The 23,038-nt window shown below is 36.7% G+C and overlaps 1 protein-coding gene across 1 annotated transcript in view; it reads left to right on the top strand.

The window, feature by feature from the left end:
• The window catches only part of waplb (WAPL cohesin release factor b), a 63,934-nt gene that overhangs the window by 13,901 nt on the left and 26,995 nt on the right, over positions 1 to 23,038 (top strand). The window contains exons 3-7 of the mRNA XM_081393422.1: positions 1,185 to 1,866; positions 3,249 to 3,577; positions 5,563 to 5,678; positions 19,886 to 19,981; positions 22,185 to 22,346. Of these exons, the coding sequence (XP_081249548.1) occupies positions 1,185 to 1,866; positions 3,249 to 3,577; positions 5,563 to 5,678; positions 19,886 to 19,981; positions 22,185 to 22,346 (1,385 nt within the window). The remainder of the gene's footprint in view (positions 1 to 1,184; positions 1,867 to 3,248; positions 3,578 to 5,562; positions 5,679 to 19,885; positions 19,982 to 22,184; positions 22,347 to 23,038) is intronic.

Here is a 23,038-nt window from a genome sequence, read left to right as displayed (position 1 = left end):
AGACCTTATGTAGCCCCGCCCCTTTTCAGCACTGTGCTCGTTGTCTTTTGACTTCCGGTCTGTATTTTCACAGCGATCTTACATATTTATGAATGAATGTTTTAAAATCTTCCCGGTCTACTGACATTTGTTAAGACATCTGCTTTAAACATTACAATCCTCATGATAACTTTCGTTAACTTTACACAAGTAAATCCACTTCTAAAGCTAATTAATCCTGGACAGCAATGCTATAGAAATATACAGAGCGACCGCAAAAACGGAAGTTCAAAGACAATATTCGAAAGATGGCGGCGCCCTCGTTTATATGGCACATAAGGTCTATACATTTAAAAAAGTTTTAATTTTATAGTGTATATATAGCCTAAAATTATGTTGATCTTTTAGATTTTTTTGTTATCTTGTTTTTCATGAATGTATTTTACAACAATACAAAGAGCAATGTGCAGCGTTTTACCAGATTTAGTACTACACTTATTGTCACTTATTTGTTCCCCATTAAATGTTTTTTTTTTCACTTAATGTTCAGATTTTTATAAAATTATTGTGCACTTGTGATTTTTTTTTTTGAGTAAATTTTACTGCTGAATTATCCACTAATCTAGTTTATAATTGCAGTTTTGTCATAGATTTTTTTTTTGTTGTTGTTTTTCTTTATAATGACGTTGTCTGTATTAAGTAGATTGTGTTCATCACAGAGTTATAGAAATTCTACTTGATTAAAAAAAAAAAAAAAAACTGCGCTGGTATCGGTCGATATTTTTTGGGATCGGTTCTGAAAAAATGGTATCGGTGCATCCCTAGTTCCTTCATGAGGCCGCTTGTGCTGTTTTAGTTGCAGCTCTAATTTTTAGCATTTGTGGTAACTGAATTAATGCTCTTATGCCAAAATATGGGTGAAATGTAAAGAAATTTCTCAAATGAGAACAATCATGATCAATTGCGATTTATAATTTCATTTTTGAGCTAAATAGTCATGAATAACCATTATCGTTCATCCTTGATATAGTCATTTTTGTGAGAGAAACAAACAACTAATGTAGCACAGCTTTAGAAGTTTGGCCTATATCTAACAGTTGCAACAGTATATTCCTTAAGTTAATGGTCTGGTCAAGTACTTAGTTGAAGTCAGAGTTCTGTTACATCTGACTGATGTTTTTACTCCTGATTTTGTTTTTCTGTAGGGAAGACCCCGAGTTGGTCCTCTGAGAGCACTGACAGCCACAGCTATTCATGGTACAAAAACCCTTCTGAAAGCGACACGAGACCTTATGCTCAGTCCACCACGTTAAAGTCTGAAAAAACAGAGGACAAGGATTCTTATGATGCCTGGAGCGCTGTGGTCGGACTGGGGGCACGCTCCACATCCCTCTTTACTGGACATAAAAACCCTCCATCTACCTTGTGGGCATCCAGTAGTTACAGTAGCAGCAACATTCAGGGCACATCCTCCACTGAGACTCGTTTAGAAGAGTTTGCCCAAGGGGGCTTTAATGTTCCTGTTGAGCCATCTGAAAGCGAGGACCACTCTCAGTCTGTTCTCAGGGCTTCCAACTGCAGAACGTATTGCAGACCCAGTAAAGGCAAACAGCCTGGTGGAGCTGATGGGAGTGGAAGTGCTTCAAGTCATAGCTCCACGGAAACGTTGCAGAACAGCGGGGCCGAAAATGCTGGGAAAACGACGAGTAGAGGTCGGACGAGAGACTACACAGTGCTGCACCCGTCTTGTGTTTCCATGTTTAACGTCACCTTCCAGGACTCCATGGACCGAAGTATGGAGGAGTACATAGCCAGCGCCCCAGCGGCTGGTCCAGGAGATGCAGGAAGACTGAAGAAGAAAACCGAGATAGAAATCAAACCTCCCAGGTAATAGTTTAATGTAAGAACATTACTGTAATTACGTGAAATTCTTAGTACTAAATTTGTTTTAAGCTGTACGTCATACTATTTTTGCACAATGTTCTTAATTTGTAGTGTATCTTTTTTTTTTTTGCCTCTTTTTGAAGTGATACAAGCTGAACTCAAACTTGTCACCCATTTACTATTAATCCCCAGCTCCAACCTAAACCACTTACACTTAATGTCCCACTGTAGTCAATAATTTAAAACTCATCTTTGATAATCAAAATTACATATTTTAAAAAGAAATTCCTGTGAAAATAATTTCTTCATGCTTTAAAATAGCTTGAATGAAACTCTACACCCTTGCTTCATTTAGTATATGCTGAGTTATGCATATGCAAATTAGTCCCCGCCTCGGTGGGAGTTTCATGTCAACAGAAGAATATAGCAGTATAACCTGGCTTCTCTTGAGACCCCCCTGCTTTGCCGCATATAGTTAATGATATGCTAAAGCCAGCCCCACATGTTGACAGGATTGGTTACAGCATATTTGTGACGTAGGGAACGAGGGCGATTTCAAGTCTTTGTTAAACTGCAGTTTCAAGGAGAAAATATCAGCAATGGAACTGATGAATTTGCACATTGTTTGTCTTAAAGTATATTAAAAATACCACATAGACCTATATTCCGCACCAAACTCAAACGCTTCTAAATGGATCTTACAGCGCTGTTTACCCATCAGCGAGTGAATGCATTTGCTCTAAGCTCACGCTGTGCTCTCTTTTGGGCTGAGCTTTGGAGTGGTTCAAACAAGTAGCATGGTTTCATTCTGCTTTTGGCTGAATACCATTCTGCTGTTTGCCATTTAATGTTTCTCATACGCAACAGAAAGGCAGCGCTTAGTTGGTCAAAATGGTAGTGGCTGGCAACAAAAGGGGTTGCAAAATGCAACCATTTAGTAACAGTCTAGAGCCCTGCCCTAAGCAAATAAGAAAAAACATGTTGTTGCCTTAAAATAAAATAGAAATGAACATTAACTCCATCCAACTCCAGACATTAAAAAATATGTATGTGATGGCATCTAGTTTCGGTGGCTCTGATCACTCTGAGAAACTTTTTTGAGAGATTTAAAAAAAAAAATCAGGTACTTTAATTGTGACAGCCCTATGTAACAAATAAAATAAAATAATTTGAGAATGCCAGCATGAGGATTGCAAAGTTTTGGATTCACCAGACCTAATTTGGAGATGTCAAATTCAAGTGTGTACATAGAAAAAACCCTGAAAGATTCCATATAATTCTGTTAAATTCATAATTCATTTGGTTGCTCTCACTTGGCCTCATTCTTTCATGATTGATTTGAAGTCTACATGTGTGAGATTCTGACTGTTTTTCTGGGTTTTTAGTCGTTCCAAACCCACACAGAGCAAGATGAAGAGCAGTAAGCTGGAGCTCTTTGGGTTTGATGATGCTGATGCTGTTGTTGAGGATGACGACTCTGCTTCAGGAAGCTCTAACTACAGGATCAAATACTTTGGCTTTGATGAACTCAGTGAGAGCGACAGCGAGGAAGACGAGGGATCCTCTGAAAGAAGGAGAGCCAAGAGGAAGGCTGCGGCAGCTGTAGCAGTGCCACTGATGTCTATAGAGACAGATGTTGACAGTCCTCAGCCCATGGAGATGCAGGACTCTCAGAGTAGTCACACTGCAGATGACAGTCACTGCCTTAAAGACGGTCAGTATTTACACTCAACACTCTTTCTGGGAATCTAACTTTGGGCTCTGTTTATATCGCAGTACCTGCATGAGTGCATAATAAATCTGAACAGACACTCCCCAATCTCACAATGTCATCAAGAACAGATCTAGATTCTATTTCATTGCAAAATTAAGTACTTTTGCATATAGAAAATGAAGCCTGTTTTTTTTTTTGGGCTTTTTTTTTTTTTTTTCTTGCTTTTTTTTTCTTGCATTGACATTATTTACTGACAGTTAAGCGCATACAAAAATGCATACATTTTAACTAATTTAAACATCAACATATGATAATAAATCATTGTAAAACATCAAAATCAATATAAAAATCATAATGGTCCAAAATTAGGCGTTATTTTATGAGATATGTATCATATATTTATATCATATATCATATCTATGATTCAGACATCAACATTTACACAGATTTGTGTTGATATTTGTTTTTTCATTGTTATTTTGCTCTTTTATTGTGGCTTTGTTTACAGTATCTCACAAAAGTGAGTACACCCCTCACATTTCAGCAAACATTTTAGTATATCTTCTCAAGGGACAATACTATAGAAATTAAGCTTGGATATATTTTAGGGTAGTCATTGTGCTGCTTGTATAGCAGTAAATATTTACTGTCCTCTGAAAATAACTCAACATACAGCCATTATTGTCAAAATAGCTGGCAACAAAAGTGAGTACACCCTAAGTGAACATGTCAAAACTGTGGCCAAAGTGTCAATATTTTGTGTGAGCACCATTGTTATCTAGCATTGCCTTAAACCTCCTGGCCATGGAATTCACCAGAGCTGCACAGGTTGTTGCTGGGATCCTCTTCCACTCCTCCATAATGACATCACAGAGCTGCTGTATGTTAGACACATGGCGCCTCTCCACCTTCCGCTTGAGGATCACCACAGGTGCTCAATAGGGTTCAGGTCTGGAGAAATACTTGGCCACTCCATCACCTTCACTATCAGCTTCCTCAGAAAGTTGTCATCTTGGAGGTGTGTTTGGGGTCGTTATCATGCAGTTCGCCACAGTTTCTTAAGGGAGGGCATCATGTTCTGCTTCAGAATGTCACAGTACATATTGGAATCCATGCTTTCCTCAATGAAGCACAGCTCCCCAGTACCAGCAGTACTCATGCAGCCCTAGACCATAATGCTACCACCACCACCACACTCGACTGTAGGCAAGACACAATTTTCTTGGTACTCCTCACCAGGGTGTCGCCACACATTCTGGACACCATCTGAGCCAAACAGGTTTACCTTAGTATCATCAGACCACAGGACATGGTTCCAGTAATTCATTCTCTTGGACAGGTTGCTTTCAGCAAACTGTTTGCGGGCTTTTTTGTGAGCCAGCTTCAGAAGAGGCTTCCTTCTGGGACGACGGCCATGCAAACCGACTTGTTGCAGTGTGCGGTGTATGGTCTGAGCACTGACAAGCTAACCTTCCGCTTCTGCAACCTCTAAAGCAATGCTGGCAGCACTCGTGCGTCTGTTTTTTGAAGCCAGCTTCTGCACCTGATGCACAGCACGAGGACTCAACTTCTTTGATTGACCCTTACGAGGCATGTTCCAAGTGGAACCCGTCTTGGAAAACCTCTGAATGACCCTGGCCTGTACTGTAACTCAATTTCAGGGTGTTACCAATCTTCTTATAGCCTAGTCCATCTTTGTGGAGAGATGTTCTCCTCAACCACCACCACTTTGGGTGTACTCACTTTTGTTGCCAGCTATTTTGACAATAATGCTGTATGTTGAGTTATTTTCAGAGGACAGTAAATATTTACTGCTATACAAGCAGCACATTGACTACTCTAAAATATATCTAATTTTCATTTCTATAGTATTGTCCCTTGATAAGATATACTAAAATGTTTGGTAAAATGTGAGGGGTGTACTCACTTTTGTGAGATACTGTATTCAGCAGGTACATGGCTGATGTTTGCTTGTGGTTTTACAGATCCTCTGGAGTTCCCAGAGGCCCCCTTCCCATCAGAAACAGTGAGGAAACCTCAGGTCAAAGCTCAGGAGAAAGCCAAGGAGGGCAGCAGGAAGATTTTCAGTGGACCCAAGAAGGTGAGTTTCATAGCATAATCTTTTCCATCATTCAGCTGATGGTTTGTTGATGCCAGTATGTGTTTTGGAGCGTGGCGTACTCTGTAATTTCATTTCGAATCAGAAGGATGTCTTGCCCATTTCACTAAAGTAAATGCCATCTATGTAAAGAAATGAAGGCGTTTGATTTGTTGTTTTCTGGTTTGTGTACATTAACAGAAGTGTAGGGAATGCAGAGGGTGGAACGGGCATGGATTTTGAATTTTATCTGTAATGACACTGACAGTAATGTAGTTATGTTCCCACCGCTGACTGCTCAGCCATTATTACGACTTCTCCTGCAGTTAATGTACAGTCTTCTCTGGGGTTTAGATTGATTAAGTCGTGATTGATCTTTAAACATAAAAATGCTTAAACAGAGCAATGTTTTGATAGCGCCACAGTGTTTACACTTTCTGGGGGTATTAGCCTGTAAATTACTTGCTTATAGATAACTTTACATATTAAATGGCATTTCCATCAGCTATATCTGTAAACATTTTGATGCGCTAAACCTTTTTTTGCAAAAAATCCTTGGATGGAAAACCTGGCTAGTAGAGCTGGCCGATTTTTTTTTTTTTTTTTTTTTTTTTTTTTCCCCTAAAAAAATCTGTTTTTTTTTTTTTTTTTTTTTTATAAAAAACTCGATTTACGATTCGATTCGATTCCCCCCCCCCCCATTTAAAACAAAAAAACTGCGAACTGTAAATATATTTTAAAAATATATATTTATTGTATTTAATTAAAGTGCATCAACATAAACAAAATTCTGTTTGTCTGTTACGATAGTCACTGTCAGATTACACGATTTTGACTCCTAAAAATCTTGTCATGTCGTGGACATACAAGAAACATGTCAGACTACACGTTGTTTTACGACCAGTCATCGCGAGCCGTCTCACACACTCATTCACTCGCACATATAGGCTACACAAGCTCACTCACATAGCCTACATCAAAGTCCTTTGCCTACACACACACACACTCACACACTCACTCACTCACTCACTCACTCACTCACTCACTCACTCACTCACTCACTCACTCACTCACTCACTCACTCACTCACTCACTCACTCACTCACTCACTCACTCACTCGCGCACTCACTCGCGCACTCACTCGCGCACACACACACACACACACACACACTCACTCGCACATACACACTCACTCGCATACACGCACTCTCTCTCTCTCTCTCTCTCTCACATACACACACACACACACACACTCACTCACTCTCGCGCGCACACACAGTCACACTCACTCGCTCACTCACTCACTCGCGAACACACACTCTCACTCACTCTCCCTCACTCACTCACTCACTCGCGCGCCGTCGTCGTCGTGGAGGACCGTTAAAAAAATAAACATTCTAGTCTTTTTGTCGTGATGTCGTGAAGCATCGAGAGCTGCGCCGCAGGGAGCGTTCTACGGAAACCCTGAAGGAAGATTTGGCGAATGCAAAATGTATGTATTGTACGCTATATAGAAGAGGGGGAGAAAAAAAATCTAAAAAAATCGATTTTTTGAAAATATGAATCGATTTGACCTACCAACTCGATTTTTAAATCAAATCGATTTTTTCCCCAGCCCTACTGGCTAGTGTCTTTTTTATGAACTTCGAGCCAAATGTATGGACCGATCTCCTTCAGGTTTTCTGTCCTTCTCAGAAGTCATCAATAGCCCAACTGCTACAATGACTGATACTTTGTTTTTATTAGGGCTGGACATTGACACAAGTTTCGCTATTCTATTTCTATTCATAAGCTTGCGATTAGATTCTGATATAGTTTCAATTTGATTTAATATGAATTCATTTGGCATTATTGGTGTCGATATTTGGCATTTTTTTAAATATCGGCCAATAAGTTTTTCTGATTGGTCGATGTGTTGGAAGCGGGACTTTTATTTTGACGGCGCTCCAGACTTTTATTTCGACGGGCGATGCTGAGAACACCAGTGCCTGAGAAGAGAATGGCAGCGCTTGATCACATATTGTTTTCACTGTGTGCGGTATGTAAAATTAGCATTACCTTGTCTTTATTTGAAAAAAATATGATTACCAGTGCGCACAAAATTACCAGATTATGGAGTGCCCTGTTACAGTGTTTACGTCCTTTTTATTCACACATTCATATATTTTTAAACAAATAATTGATTTGTGCAAAATACTGTAATAGGATTGCAGATTCAAGAAGTTGCCATCTAAAGTAAAAGCATGTTTATTTTAAAGATTTGTTTTCTAATTTATTTCTAATTTATTAAATATTGATATAAATAAATAAATATATATACACCCTGCTCTCTAAGATATCGGCATATTCCCATATTCTCTCTTCGGGGCAGAATATGGGCATCACCCCCTTGCCCCAGGTGTTTAAACCTCCCCTAAGTATTATAATATGAAAGGCTCCAATTTAGAGCGGTAACGCGATTATGCGCATCCCGTGTGCAGAATGATGCACTTGAAGCAACGCAAAGTCACAGCGTGCAGCACTTCGCAATGAAAAGTTCAAAGCACAAATCGAAGAGATATTTGATGCTTAGTGTATTATATCTATGCAACAGTTTATTGAGCCTTTTCTTTTAAGTTTTAAATTTCAGTTACTGTGCGCATGAAGAACAATTCATAGTGCTCTCTACTCCAGTGCTGTAATCTAACAGACACCCGGGAGAAAGGAATATGATTTAGAAAGCGCAATAAACTCCAGCAAGAGAAAGTCATTTTATGCAAACTATAGACCTTTATCTACAAATAAAGTATACTGATGGGAACATTGATCTTGGATAGAGTGTCATCGTGTTACTGTCGTAACCGAACGCGACGTGCTGTATGAATGCTGAATGGAGAATGACTGAAGAAAGATGAGTTTCCATTAACTTTAATTTAACGACTGAAATATTCATTTTTACCTCACATTATGCTATCGAATGACTTTAGAAGTCTTGGAATATACGGTTGTGCACGAAAACTTTATGGTGCTTTACAATGTTTTTTTTTATGCCTTTAGTGGGGCCTTATAACACAATAGTATGCACAATATCAGACCTCACTGAGAAGCTGCAGCCGTGGCGGACCACCACAGCAGAATGAATGTAGCAGAAACACTGTAATATAGTGCATTTTTTTGCAAAAAAAATATTTTACGTGTTTTTTATGAAAAATGCTCAGTTAATTTTTCTTGCTAACTATCGAGTTTGTTTCTTGAATGGCTTTCTGGTGTCTTTCTGGCAGTAAATGTAACGTCACTTGAATTTTTTTTACAATAATTTTATTGACGTCTTTCTGCTGTTTAAACACTGAGTGATTACATGAGACATGATGCCATTTCACGAAGTTGTACTTTTTTTTTTTTTTTTTTTCAACATACCTTCTGATATTCATTCATGTTTATTTCATGCTATAATATAACTAGTAAAGAGGAATAGATGAACGGAGGCGCTACAACGATCTGTAATGGCACATTAAAGAGCATCAAATCCACATTTATTTGAATTTCATAGTAAAATTGACCATTTAAAAGCTGAGACTTTGTTTCCTATCAAAAGAAGCCTGCTCTGTCTTGTCTGTCGGCACGTTGTCTGTGTCCTCTTTGCTCTGCGATGTATTTTTCACTGCGTGATAAAATGGGAGTGTTGCATATGAACGGTGTCAATTGCATATGCAAATGACTAAATTTTTTTCTTGTAGTTTTCCCACACTTTATTGGTTCAGCATTTTTTGCACTCCGAAGAGCTGTGTTGCCCCCTCTGGTGAAAATCAAGCTTTTAATGTTGTTTATGTCTATGTGGTGTTTTTAATATGTACAAATGCATAAGTCAACACCATTGCTATTATATCCTTAAAACTCCAGTGAACCAAAGAATGGGTTTGAAATCACTGGCTTTTCTGACATCACAAACTACCTTGTAACCAATCACTTCAACATGTGGTCGTCAAGAAATAGATCTCTGAGCTGGTGCGTGTGAGTGGAGGTGGGGCTAATTTTCATATTCACTGAACCGCATATACTAAATGGGGCAAGGGTGTAGTTACATTCAAACATTCAAGCTATTTTAATTTTTTTAAGGAATTTTTTTTTTAATATGTAATTTTGATGATCAAAGATGAGTTTTAAGGGATACAATGATTGACTGCAGGGGGACTTTAACAAAGTTTTAAGGGCTTCCTGTGATTATCAAAATAAAAATTAGATGGTTCAACGTTTGAACTTCCATAAATATTAGTATTGTTGTTTTACAGTTGCAATATAAATTATGAAATACTTGATTTTTTTTATTTATTTTACAGTTAAAAGTACAATAGTATTATTATAGTAATATTTCTTATTGATTTATTTAGTCATTTTTATATTTAATAATAATAATAATATTCTTATTTTATAGGCATGTTGAGATATAGTCGCCAACATTTTGGCCAGATTGTACAAACAAGCGAATTAACATTTTAATCGCAATCATAATTTTTATCAGAAAATTGCCGGCTCTAGCATCCCTGCGCTCCTACATAGTCCAGTACCCTTTAAAATGATTCCAGGTTGAGTGCAAGTTGAGCTTTGACCGCATTTGTCTCTCTTATATCTAACCACAAAAAGACATTTAAACATGGTCAAGCAAGGAACAATAAATACTTACAAAAGTACAGCCATTGCAACAAATGTGAAATGTTTTGACAGTGTCAGAAATGTTTCACAAACTTGTACCATTGCCATGTGAACCCAGTAACTTTTGCAAAAAAGGGAAGTCTACATGGAGAAACCTCTAATCACATGAATTGGGTTGATAGCATATAACCAGAAGTTATTCTGGTTATTCTCCCAAGACTGGCAAGACTCTTGCTTTACTTATCCACTGCTCTGATTGGGTAATGTTTTTGCATATGAAAAGCATTTCATGTGGAACACTTTTACAAAACGTTTACCATATCTTCACTATTACAGCTACTGAGATTAAATAATCTTGAAAAGTTTTGATTTGCATCATTATATTTAGATCTACACCCACTGCATAAAAGGTTGCATCGTAGCCGATCACAGTCATGTCTGTTGAGCGCACTAGTGCAGTGATGCAACTCAGTTTCTGCATTTTCACGAATGCTTGCATCATAACTAAAACATTGCAAACACTACAGTATATAAATAAGACATTCCTTGTGAAGTGTTGACAGGTTCATTGATTAACAGACTGACAGCTCCAGTGATCATAAAAAAGGAGCGTTCTTTGATCGTTTTCAGTATAATTTGAGCTGTTTTTGGATCAAGAAGTAAGTTTTGAATTCTGAAACTTACTGCATGTTTTATAGTACAATGACCCCTTTCATGTCAAAAGATGAGGGAAATTTGATTTCTCAATTCATCATGACCCCAATTACTTGGTGACATTTAAATCAGCAAAGTTCCCCAAGCACCTTTTAATATATTACATCAAGCAAATGTTTAAGTTTGCAAGGCATAAGGCATTGAATGCAGCTTCTTTTGAAGAAAGAGAGTCGAAAGGGATGTTCTTACTCATGATAGTTGTGAAATATGAGAGGTGTTTGAAACTGGTCAAAGCTCAGCATTGCAGTGACTCCTACTTCCACCGCTGAACATGCCAAGGACAGAACCTGCTCACCTCTCACTCGATACACAAACTCAGACTGATTCTCCTGCATTAATCATTTATGTGGAGTCATTGCACTTTAGCGCGCTCTCTCTCTCTCTCTCTCTCTCTCTCGCCCTCCCTCCCTCCCTCCCTCCGGCTTCTTCACTGTAAAAAAATTTCACTGTATTTCTGTGAATTGAATTTTATCAATTGTGACAACAGTCTGTTAACATGGGCTCAATCAGAAATATATTGAGCCAATGGAAACATTTTGTTTACCAAACAGTGTTGCAGGTCCAATTAAATATTTTAAATTGTAGTAGCAATTTTATTTCTCAGTGTCCCAAAAGCATAAATACATTAAGCAAAATACAGAACACAGACATTAATGTAAGAAAGTTATGATAAAATGTAATTTTATCACAACTTTCTTAAATTAATTCCAACACAGGATATGTGGTAAAAAAACCCTTATTTTATATAAGTAAAAACACTGAATACATTTAAGAAGTCTTCTGCAAAACAGGATGTCTTGATATGAGGATGAAAACTGTCAAAAGTGGCACTATATAGGTTAAAGACCTGCAAACAAAAAGAAAAACTTACATTAATGACTAAGTTCTCCTGCATCACATCTGGCAAGAGACTGAACAGAAGTTACTTAATTATGTAATGAGGATGAGAGACGTGTCAGTCGATGTAGATTTTGCTTTATCGTTTACTTCCTATACTATACGTGAAGAAAATCACGAGCGTGATGTGTTTTAAATGAAAAGGAAATAAGCCCTGCAGGAGGCCGACGTTTAATTTAGAGACCACTTCTCTGAGAGGGTTTTAGTGTGTTGTGCTTTGGGTGTACTAACAAGATCACTAGACTGTTAGTATTAGTGATGATGTAGTTTTATTTATGTATTTTTCATTTATTTTTATTTTAAAGCTGGTACTTGTATCTGGAAACCAGGGTGGCCAATGGGCAGTATTGTGCTATTGCATGTAACACAATTATTATATATGTTATACATACATCAATCAACAAAACAAGGAATGACTACATCTGTTTATCAGGTGCAGACTTTATAGGCAATTTTTTTACTAATCAGCATGGTAAAACTTCTCAAAATTCATCCTCTTTAAAGTGCAGCTGTTAAAAATATTAAATCTTAAAATTATATAAAAAAGAGAATACAGTTCATCACACTAATCAGCTAGCCAAGTTTGGGCAATTTGTTGGAAATGTTCTATTTTTTGGATGATTTAAAAAAAAAAAAAAAAAAAAAAAGCTTTTTAAAAACATTTATTATAATTTTAAAGAATAGGTTATCATTGATTAAAAAAAATCTATTAAAACCTATAACTTTTTAAGAAATTAATCTGTTGAAAGGTTAAATTTACCAGAATTGTACGATTTTGGGCTTGTCCCCTATTCAGACATTTTAAAGCTGAACTGTGTTCCTTTGTGTATACTTTCTCCTATTACAGCATAATATACAGAGACCACTGTAAGCCATTAATATGTTAAGTTTCTTTAGAACTATCAACACTTTGTCTGTGAAAACACTCTGGCACTTTGAAAATGACTTGACCAATGTTGTGATTTGGAGGCGGGATTAACTGTTTGATTAATGGCTGGTGAAAACCATTTTGAAAACTGATCTGTTCAGTGGTGCTAGTGGCACAGAAATGAGCTCAAACTTTGTTTTAATAAAAAAAAAAAAAATGTACATGTTATATTAATAAAAAGTGTTAAAATATTGGAAAGTATGCTTTAAACCTTTCCTAAAGTAACTTTTTTTTAATAATGATAAATAATGGGAGCATAGGCTATATGCCAGAGCAACCGAGTGACTGTTTGAAGATCATCAATATTAATATTTATTACATCGTGATCTGAGAGAAGCTTTCTTAGGCACATCAAACTGATTAGGCTATTGCTAGGGAAACCAAAAAGAAAAAAGAAATAAGCAATTAAATCTAACTTATAACTTATCTAACCCAAAAATGGCTGTTTCGGCCGAAAATTTTAAGGAGCCGAAATTCCGTTGCGTCCCTAATTATTACTTGAATAATAGATAAATAGTTTATTTGTATGTGTTTGTAGGAGAAGTGCCTGACTGTAGTGAAATAATTACTCTGTAGCTATGGGTTGTGTCGCTTATTTTCTCTTTTCATAAGCTTTTAAAATAATAGTTCACTTAAACATAAAAATTGTCATCATTTACTCACCCTCAAATTGTTTCAAACCTGTATGAATTTATTTCTTCTGCTGAACACTAAAGAAGTTATTTTGAAGAATGTCAGTAACCAAGCAGTTGATGTACCCCATTGACTTCCATAGTATTTTTTTTTCCTACTATGGAAGTCAATGGGGTGCATCAACTGTCTGGCAGCCTTATCAGTGGCGAATGAGATGCGATGATGATGTAAGAGTTGTTGCAATTGAATGTTTTTCTTAACCTACCCAGTTTAACCCACTTGTTGTGGCACTGCTGCGTTGTACATTTAAAACATTGCACAAATAGAGAAGCTCAATTTGGAGAAGATCTTAAGGCTCATTTCCACCGAGCGGCACAGTACTGTACGCCGCAATTATTTCCATTTCGATTGTCAGTACCAAAATACCGAATGGTACCAAAATACCAAACTGTTCCGTACCACTTTTTTTTAGGACCCTTCTGTTGGGGTACCTAGCACAGTAGTCCGGTACCTAAAAGGTGGAGCTAGACTCACTGCAGCACGTTGATTGGTTGACAGAGAATTGTCACTTGTGCATGCTACAAGGGGAATGAGATGCACAACACATTTTACGTGCTGCTTTTCCATTGTTTTCTATTTAAACGTGTGGTAGACAAAAGCACTCTGTGTGATCGGCTTTTCGGCTCTTTGTAATAAACTGCATAAATTATGCTGTTTTATCCAGAATTGTTTATGCAATCAACAAAATTGTATTTGATTTATAAATGTTAGTAAATGTTATGCACTTCTCTTTTTTTTTTTTTTTTACAGGCAGTCATGTTATTTCATTGCTTTGAATAAACAATTTAATTCAGTGAATTAATGTTTTACTCATTGCACCCTCTTGTGGCCTCAGGAGACGAGCCAAAAGCTTCCCTTTTAAATTCAAATCTAATTTGATTATTAGTAATAAGTATACAATTTGAATTTAGATTTTTAGTCATTTTGATTAGCCCTAATCAGTTGTTCTTAAGCTGTAAGGACTAATGTACAGTACAGTGAGAAGTTCTTTCCTGTGAATTCATTTATTGCTGTTTAGTGTTTATGCTTCAGTAAATCAATCCAGTGACTATAAAGATCAGCTTTACATTGTTCCTTTTAGTTGCATTAAAAATCATGTTATTTAAATGATGAATAAATGACAGAAATTGAGCAAAGAACTCTCCCTTTTTAATCTCTTGAGCTGTCAATCACTCCAGTTCAGTCTTTATCAGTGACATTTTTTCAGTTCTGATCTCGTTATAACTCCCATTATAATCAATGACACCGTCTACCGCACAATGAATCTGTTACATTTACATTGTGTCTGTACCTTTTTTCTTCGCATTGTGGTGTTTCAGGCATAACATGAGCTTGCAAAGCTAGAAGCGTTTTTATTTGTGTGTTTGTGTAAATTGTTTCAGCAGTTTGCTTGTCAGAGCTGCTCACTGGTTGAGAGACCTGCCTGGTCCTGTTGGAGGTCTTACTTGGCAGCGTCATTCCCAGTCTTTAGATGGGGATTCCAACTCGTAGAAAAAACACTTCAGGGGGCAGTTTTGATTTCTCTCTGCAAGACCTTCTGGAAGCTTCTAGCCCAGCATGTGGAGCTCTGTATGGGGTGGAGCTAGACTTTCACTCCCTGCTAGCATGAAGAACACTTCTTAATTACAGAAGATTAAAACCAGTCTCTCCTGCAGAGTTATGTTGAGGGCCAGACTCTTTCTCTTCATTATTAATAAAAACCAAGCCTCAGTGTTGCTCAGTGGACTGCGCCTACTCCTCCTCCTGTAGCCAAGTGCACTTTTATCACCCCCTTCCCCTTTGGCTGTTTGTGGGCTGTCAGTTCCTGCAGTTTGACTCGATCTGGCATCCTCTGTTAGTTGTTCACATACAGAGTGTTCCTGCAGTCTGCTTTGAATGTGCTCCCACTGAGACAAATGACCTGCGCTTCAATTCACACTCTGCCAAAACAAACAAGCTGAGAAATGTAGCACTTCTTAATGAGTTTTAATTACAAACATGATTACGGTTGAAGAAGGAATATAGCCATCTTTGTGCAAAGTGGAGCAGAGGCTTATGCATTGAAAAATGTTTACAGACAATTATCTTCATGACTAGAGTGGATTTGGATGTTGGATGTATTCTCGGGATTCACAGTTGGTTTGGTTGCTTTGTTTGAACCCATGTGCGATTCCAGTCCCAACTCTCACAGGTCTCTTTTCACAATGTGATTTTTTGGCACTGAACCCTCATGTATTTGCCTCATTAACATGAGTATTAATGTGTGTGTTTTTTTTTAACCACTGTGGTGGCTAGGTAATTGCCAAAAATGGATGTTTTGTTCACTTTGCCATTATAGTTGTTTGCGAAGGTAAACTTCACTCTTATTTTTGCTCATCTATGAGTGTGATTTTGGACAGACAAGCACAAATTGCATTATCTTCAGAAAATGAAAAAAATGTCATAGCTAATGCCATTCAGTGCTATTTAGGGATGTCAATTTTCACAAATTCCTATGATCGATCGTCATTTAAATTAACGATCAATTAATCGATTAATCGTTAGCCGTAATACTGCGATATGCGTCTACTGCAGTGGCTATGGCCAACAGCATGACAGGGTGTGCAAATGCTGCTCAGAACGCTATAATCCTCACCAAATCAATGAGAATGGTTTTAACACTAGAACGGCCATGACGGTCATTTTGACCGTTTTGAATTTTATATCTGCAATAACTTTGTTGAAAAAATAAATACAATGCTGCTGGTACCTGACTTTTCCTAAAAGTGTCTGTATTTTCATTTAAAATGTTTTTCATATAAATTACACATAAGGCAAAAAAATAAATGAACATATTTACCTATTTCGGCCATAGACGGTCATATTGACCTCACGGAATTTCGCGGTATTATTATAGGCTAAACCAATATACACAACAATAAAATGTGGTTAAAAATACACTAAACATATTCAACAACAAATCATTTAAATGTAATGATATTCAGAACAGAACAAGAATGAAAAAAATAACTATAAACAAGCCAAAATGAAATGCGTTATAAGCGAAAGTGAAAGTAAGCGGCGTTATAGGCTCACGTAACTCTCTAATTAGAATCAAAATGTTTCAACATTTGCGATGTATTTGGATTTTAAACTGTTTCTTTATTATAGGCTTTGTACTTCACTCACAATCCAATATCGACGGAAAAAATCATCCTCTTCACATGCGCAAAATGGTACGAATTGTAGGTATAGCCTACTATAGGCTACAAACAGAGCAGTGGAATTTTTATATGTTAGGTTGTCTATTTCATTATTATATTTTATTGTGGCTATAATGAACAGGCTGCAATGTCAAGATGCAATAGGCTACTGGAATATGGTTGGTGTGTGTGTGTGTGTGTGTGTGTGTGTGTCGGCGGGTGCGGACGCGGACGCGATCGAACTGTGTAAACAAATATGGGCTACTCCGTCATTTTGTTCAGGACATCTACGGATATTATTTATTTATAAATGTATAATTAAACTTGTTTAAATGTACAGTTTGGTGTTGTTTTGTTTTTTAAAGACATATTAACACAATAAATGCATTAATCTCTCAATTGGGTATTTATCATTAAAGATATAGAGTTTGGAATATAGCGGTCAAAATGACTGCTTGCGGCAGTTCTAGTAGTTATGGAATTCTGGCACTTCTAGTGTTAAATATAAATAAAGGGCTAATAGGATTGTAAAATGTTTCGATGTGATTGATAATTAAATTAATTATTTAATAATCAAATATAACTACTAATACAACGTGTCACCAACGCCGCCTCATATGCGCTTAGAATGTGTGACGCGCTCTTCCTGGAACAACTGCACGCGCTGAATGAATCTGCTACCGTTTCAACTGGAGCACTTTGCTAGCACGTTATTTATCTAAAAGAAACGCATCCTATATGAGATTAATCAGATATATTAAAAATAAACATAATATTACAAATTATATCTGCACAAAATGACGCAAATTCATGCACAAGTGAACTTGAACTAAGTTAACGTTACGTGCTATTCATTCAGAACTACTCATGTTGTGGACGCGCGCTTCCTGGAGCAACGCGACACGGCAACTAAACCCAAATAATTCACAATGTTTTATTACAATATTGTTCTCTTTATAATGTTATGTAATATTACAGTCCCAATAGTCATTATTAGTCGTGCACTGCCGTTTGAGCTGCGCGCGCTGAAGCTGACGCTTTACTACAGAGTTAATTCTTAACCAAATGCATCCAATATGAGATAAATCAGATATAGATAGGCCTACACAAAATAAAAAGTATAACAACTTACATTTGCACAAAACAAAAGGCTGCGAATGCACACGCAAGCTTATAGTCATGATGAAGGTGTAAAATGGTCCCAAACATAACTCCGGCGCGCTCGCTTTACATGTTTCGCGGTTGAGCAGCGCACACGCGCATGAAGACCTGCTTAATCGATGATCGATAAGTTTTATCGATTAAATGTATTATCGACAATTAATCGATCGTCGATTAATCGTTGACATCCCTAGTGCTATTGTGCTTTGGCGACCTGTGTTTGAATCCCAGCTCGTGGGACAATCCTGTCTCACTCTCTCTTCTGTTTTGCTTCCTAACCAGACATGATGTGATAAGATTCATAGCCAATCATAAGTGTGTGAGGGCGGATTTTCTCTGGAAGCGCGCTGATATCTAGAACTCGCAACTAAATGATTTTTTTTAATACGTACATAAAATGAGTATTATTGATAAGTCCTAGGGTTGGGTATCGTTTGGGATTTTTTTTACGAAACTGGTGCCAAATCGATACTTTTAAAACGGTACAGGTGCCTGAACCGATACTTTAAAAAAAAAAGAGCCACAAAATGACGATGTATGACATTTTAAAGAACGGCTTTAAAAAAAAAATCTTTCAGTTGAACAATATATTGAGATATACACATGTATATTGAATGTTAAATAAATTAATAACAAGACTGTGTTTATCATGGTGATTTATACAGAGACTATGTGGATTAGCACGTAACGAGCTTAAACAGTCAATGAACGAGAAAGAGATCGACTTCAAGTCATAAAAAAAAAATAATAATTGCCACATCTAAGGAAAGCGAAATCTTTGTCGTATCATCCTTTTAACGTTTAAGGTTATTCCCCATGAATGCCGTCAGCACTGGTCAATGCATTAAATCAATGCCATCGATCTCTATGAAGTGAAGTATCAGTTTCAGCGTTGCCCATGCGGCGCATTGCTGCTCAGCCGAGCCTTGTAAAATGCTGCTCAAAGTTAACATTATTCAAAATGCATACTAAGTGACTGATAAAGTCTTTGGCATGGAATACACTTCGATATCACCGTTCTTTTAAAGGTGCTCCAATCAATGTCACGTGTTTTTTAGGCCGAACAATTAATCGTTAAATGATCGCGATTTCAATTCAAGCACCCACAGTCCTAAATGACAACGATTCACCTGTCTGTTCAACCTTGTAGGTATGAAAGAGATTCACAAACAGTCTTTTCAACTAAAGTTTTATTATTTCTGTGTTACAAATATTAATATTATCACAGAAGTACTTGGGATAAAAGTTTATATTTCGATCAAAATAGAGCAAATCACCTTTTGAAAGTAACTTGGTGCTTTAAATAACGATTGTATCAATTACATACATTGTTACACCACCAAAAATGTATGTCATTAAATCATTCATTTAAGAGATTCATTCAAAAACGCTGATTCATTCAGTAATAAAAAAAACCAAGTGAAGTATTTGAGTGACATTGAATCATTCATTCAAAATGTTTATTAAATTAATTAATTCAGATTAAATAGACTGGCAGCATTTAACATTTTGTCAGAACCTCTAGTGAAAACTTGTTTTGTTTAGTGTTCTGTTTAGAATCGTGGGAGAAGCGTGATCTCTGTTGCTCATCGCCTATTACTGTTGTGGCTGGTCAGGACAAAAACTTTAATATAAAATAGGAAAATACCCTTTATTGTGTCATGATATGTCTGGTTTATGTCAGGTTTATGACATGTCAGGAAAAAAAGGCCAAAAACATATTTAAAACAATGTTGTTTCACAATATTATTTGAATTAGTATTGTGGTAAAATGAAAAGTAGAATTACTTTGTCATTTTGAGGCCCACTGATAAATTTATGTGCAAAATTGATAATTAATAAAATTGACATAAGGGAAAACTAATACTTTAGTTCAATGTCAAAATGTGGTTGTTGTCCTTGATACAAGCCACCCGAACCTAATGACCCCAAAGAGCAAAGACAATGAAGACATTAAATGATTGGAATAAGCTCTTGGATAAAAATGCCCTCAGTGTAAGAGTGTTTGTCTGTTTTTTTCCCGCAGTCGCCTACTAAAGCTGTGTATAATGCAAGACACTGGAACCATCCAGAGCCAGAAGAACTGCTACCCACGCCTCCATCACGATCTCAAGCTCCTCCAGTGAGTATAACACCAAGCACAGGACACTCCACTGAACACCTCAACTACCTCAACTACAAACACAGGCGTAGTCCACTTTAGAAAGCACTTCAGGCACTTCTCATACTATCACCACAATGTTTATTGTCACCTTTGTTCTAAATCTCCTACCTCTATGGTAACACTCCACACATTTCTGCTTTGGTGTTCCCTCAGTGTTGAACAGTAATAGCTTAGCACCAGAACCCAGCTGTTAAAGTCAATATGAAATGACATTCACCTTCCACTTTAATTTAGTTTTGTGATGTTTTATGGAGAGACTTGATTTTATTCACCAGGAATTGATTGGATGGAATTTGAAGTAGATTGTGGAGAATAAAGAATTATTTAATTTATTTGAGCCTCATCTGACTGTCACACCGGGTCAAAATTGCATCGTCAAATCGCATTGGAGTGAAAAGTATGAAATTAAATATAAATTATAGTGGCATTCATTATAAACAATTATTGTATACTCCAAGCCTAAACAAATTTAATTAAATTGAAACTGAAACTACTGGCATATGAAAAATGCAAAAAAATTAAAACCAAATAAATTACTAATATTCAGAAAAATTACATAATTATGTGACCCGTGCTGGCAAAATGAGTTGGAATGCGCACAGTCTACTTAATTTTGGTTGAATTTTAGGTTTTCACAAAAATTTGCTCATTAAGCTCTCGTCTAGTGATCCCAATGCTCCAAATAGTAATTAAACAGCTAAAAGCATTTGTACGTTTTCTGAAAGGTGTACCTTCCTAAATTTTTCCTTTGTTTTAATAATCCATGAATTATGGGTGTTATTCTCTGCTCGCTTCTAAACGACTGGTGCTTCCCCTCAGTACAAGTTTGGTAGGGTTGTAAAGCGCAGCATTCCAACTTTATGAATTTTCATAGTGAAATCTCAATGGCATATAACCAATAACATGTGATTTTCAAACTCATGCTGATGTAAACAAAATTATCTTACTCGCACTTACTGACACATCAAAAGCGTGCGCACAAAGACGCCTCTCAGACAGTGCTTGATTCCAATATACACATACACAGAATCTTGGCGAGTATTCACGCTAACATTATCTATGTCTTAAATGAACATTTGGTTAACTGCTGGGGAAAAGTTAAAGAAAGAAAAAAGTATATTAGATCCATGCATTTCAGTTGGTCTTAATTTATAGGCTCTCTGTCTCAATGTTAATAAAACATTTGTGGTATCATGGAGAAAAAAAGTTGAATAAATATTTTTCTTATAGATATGGGTTTTGACTTGGTGTGTGCCAAATTTGATGTTATTACCAGGGATTTTATTTTGGAACCTTCAGAAAACTTTAAACTTTAACAAATTATACATCATTTTATAGAAAATGTAATAACAATTACATTGCAAAATGTAAAATCAATTAGTCTATTACCAAAATAATTGTTAGTGTTTAGGCATGTTTTGGGCTGTGTTCACATTGCATATACAGTTGTCAGCGTTTTTCTATATTTCAGCTTTTTTTTTTACATTAAATAGTAGACTGGTGAAGTATTTTCCGAGGTGAAGCAAGTTATTAAATTTTAATGAATGATTCCGAAACAAGCATTTTTTTTCTTTGGAATAACTGAGCCTGTTGAATCATTCACATTAAAACCAAAAATGTGTATTAAAGCAGTGAATTTTTATTTGGTGCTTTGTGCAAACACTCCCCCCATTATGCACTTCTCACTCTACTAACAACCTCTTCCTCGCTCTCTACATTTGCCATCTAAACACAATCAATCCCACACAATTTAGGCAGCCTGCATCTGCTGCCACTAGTGAAGCCCACTGTAATATTAAGCACACTGACAGATATGCTTAGGCTTCACTTGAACTGTTTGTAAGCATTCTCATTAGCTCAGCGTCTCCGTTTGTACTGTTCCTATAAACAAATTTTTCAAAACTTTGCATTGTTCATTCAAGGATGTTGCGCTTGGCCATCTTAGAAGCGTTTTATTTAGCAGCGTTGCTGTTGGTTGTAGATTTGGCCTTTTAGCCATTGCTGCATGAGGAATTTATAATGTTCTGTAGCCCATCTTTAGTCATCATGTTACATAACTAGCAGTGGGTTGGTTGTTGGCAGCTCATGGTGTATGTGAATCAACTCTGCCAGTGCTTCCAAACATGTTGTTATGCTTTAATTTTGAGTCGTTCTTGCACAGGCTGTTTCATCAGGAGGCAGTAAAGAGTCGAACTCAAACAAGGATGACGGAGTGTTCAAAGCTCCAGCCCCTCCTCCCAAAGTCACCAAGTCCACCACCATCCCCACAGAACCTTACCAGGACATGGTCACTGCTCTCAAATGTAGAAAAGAACACAAGGAGGTGAGTGCAAACATTTGACGCCCCCTTCTGAATTTAGACAATATAGAAACTTGCTGCATAGCTTCAAATCATGTGCATACTTCCTACTACTTTTTCAAAATAGCATGCAGCACTATGCAGTAATAAACATTTTAGATGTATGTAGTATGTTTGCTGTCTTGTCCACATCATGTTGCATGTTTAATTCAACAAGTGACATCCAGTTTTCGTCTTGAAAAAAACAATTTGGTTTGCATGTTTAATTCAGTTAATTATTATTTTTATGTTTTTACAAAATATTTTAACTTTTAGCATGAGTCTTGAAAGATGTTAAAATCATGGCTAATACAGTCGGTTTAATTTTTCTCACTGGAAATGGATTTTCGAATCCATTGCATTATGGGAAAATCCCACAGGCTTTTGTAAGACTATGGGGGTGGGGTGTTGACCTCGGTCCCTCTATAGGGGACTATAGATCCTTCATAACAAAATATAATACTTTTTAAATTTACACTCATCAATCTGGTGCACTTTGAAAGAAAGAAGTCTTATATAAATATATATACACACATACATACACATACTTAATAAATTACATTACTTTTCTTCAAAAAAAGTTTTTGGGAAATTGTGCGAATGTGAAAATGCATAACTGGTGCCTGTTGCATTCCCAAATGCTTGGTAAACTCATATCACATGCAGAAATTAAGTTA

This window comes from Scardinius erythrophthalmus, assembly GCF_964197995.2.
Source record: "Scardinius erythrophthalmus genome assembly, chromosome: 18".
NCBI lineage: Eukaryota > Metazoa > Chordata > Actinopteri > Cypriniformes > Leuciscidae > Scardinius > Scardinius erythrophthalmus.
The sequence above is the reverse complement of the archived record's forward strand: the minus strand, read 5'-3'. Positions and strand labels throughout refer to the sequence as shown.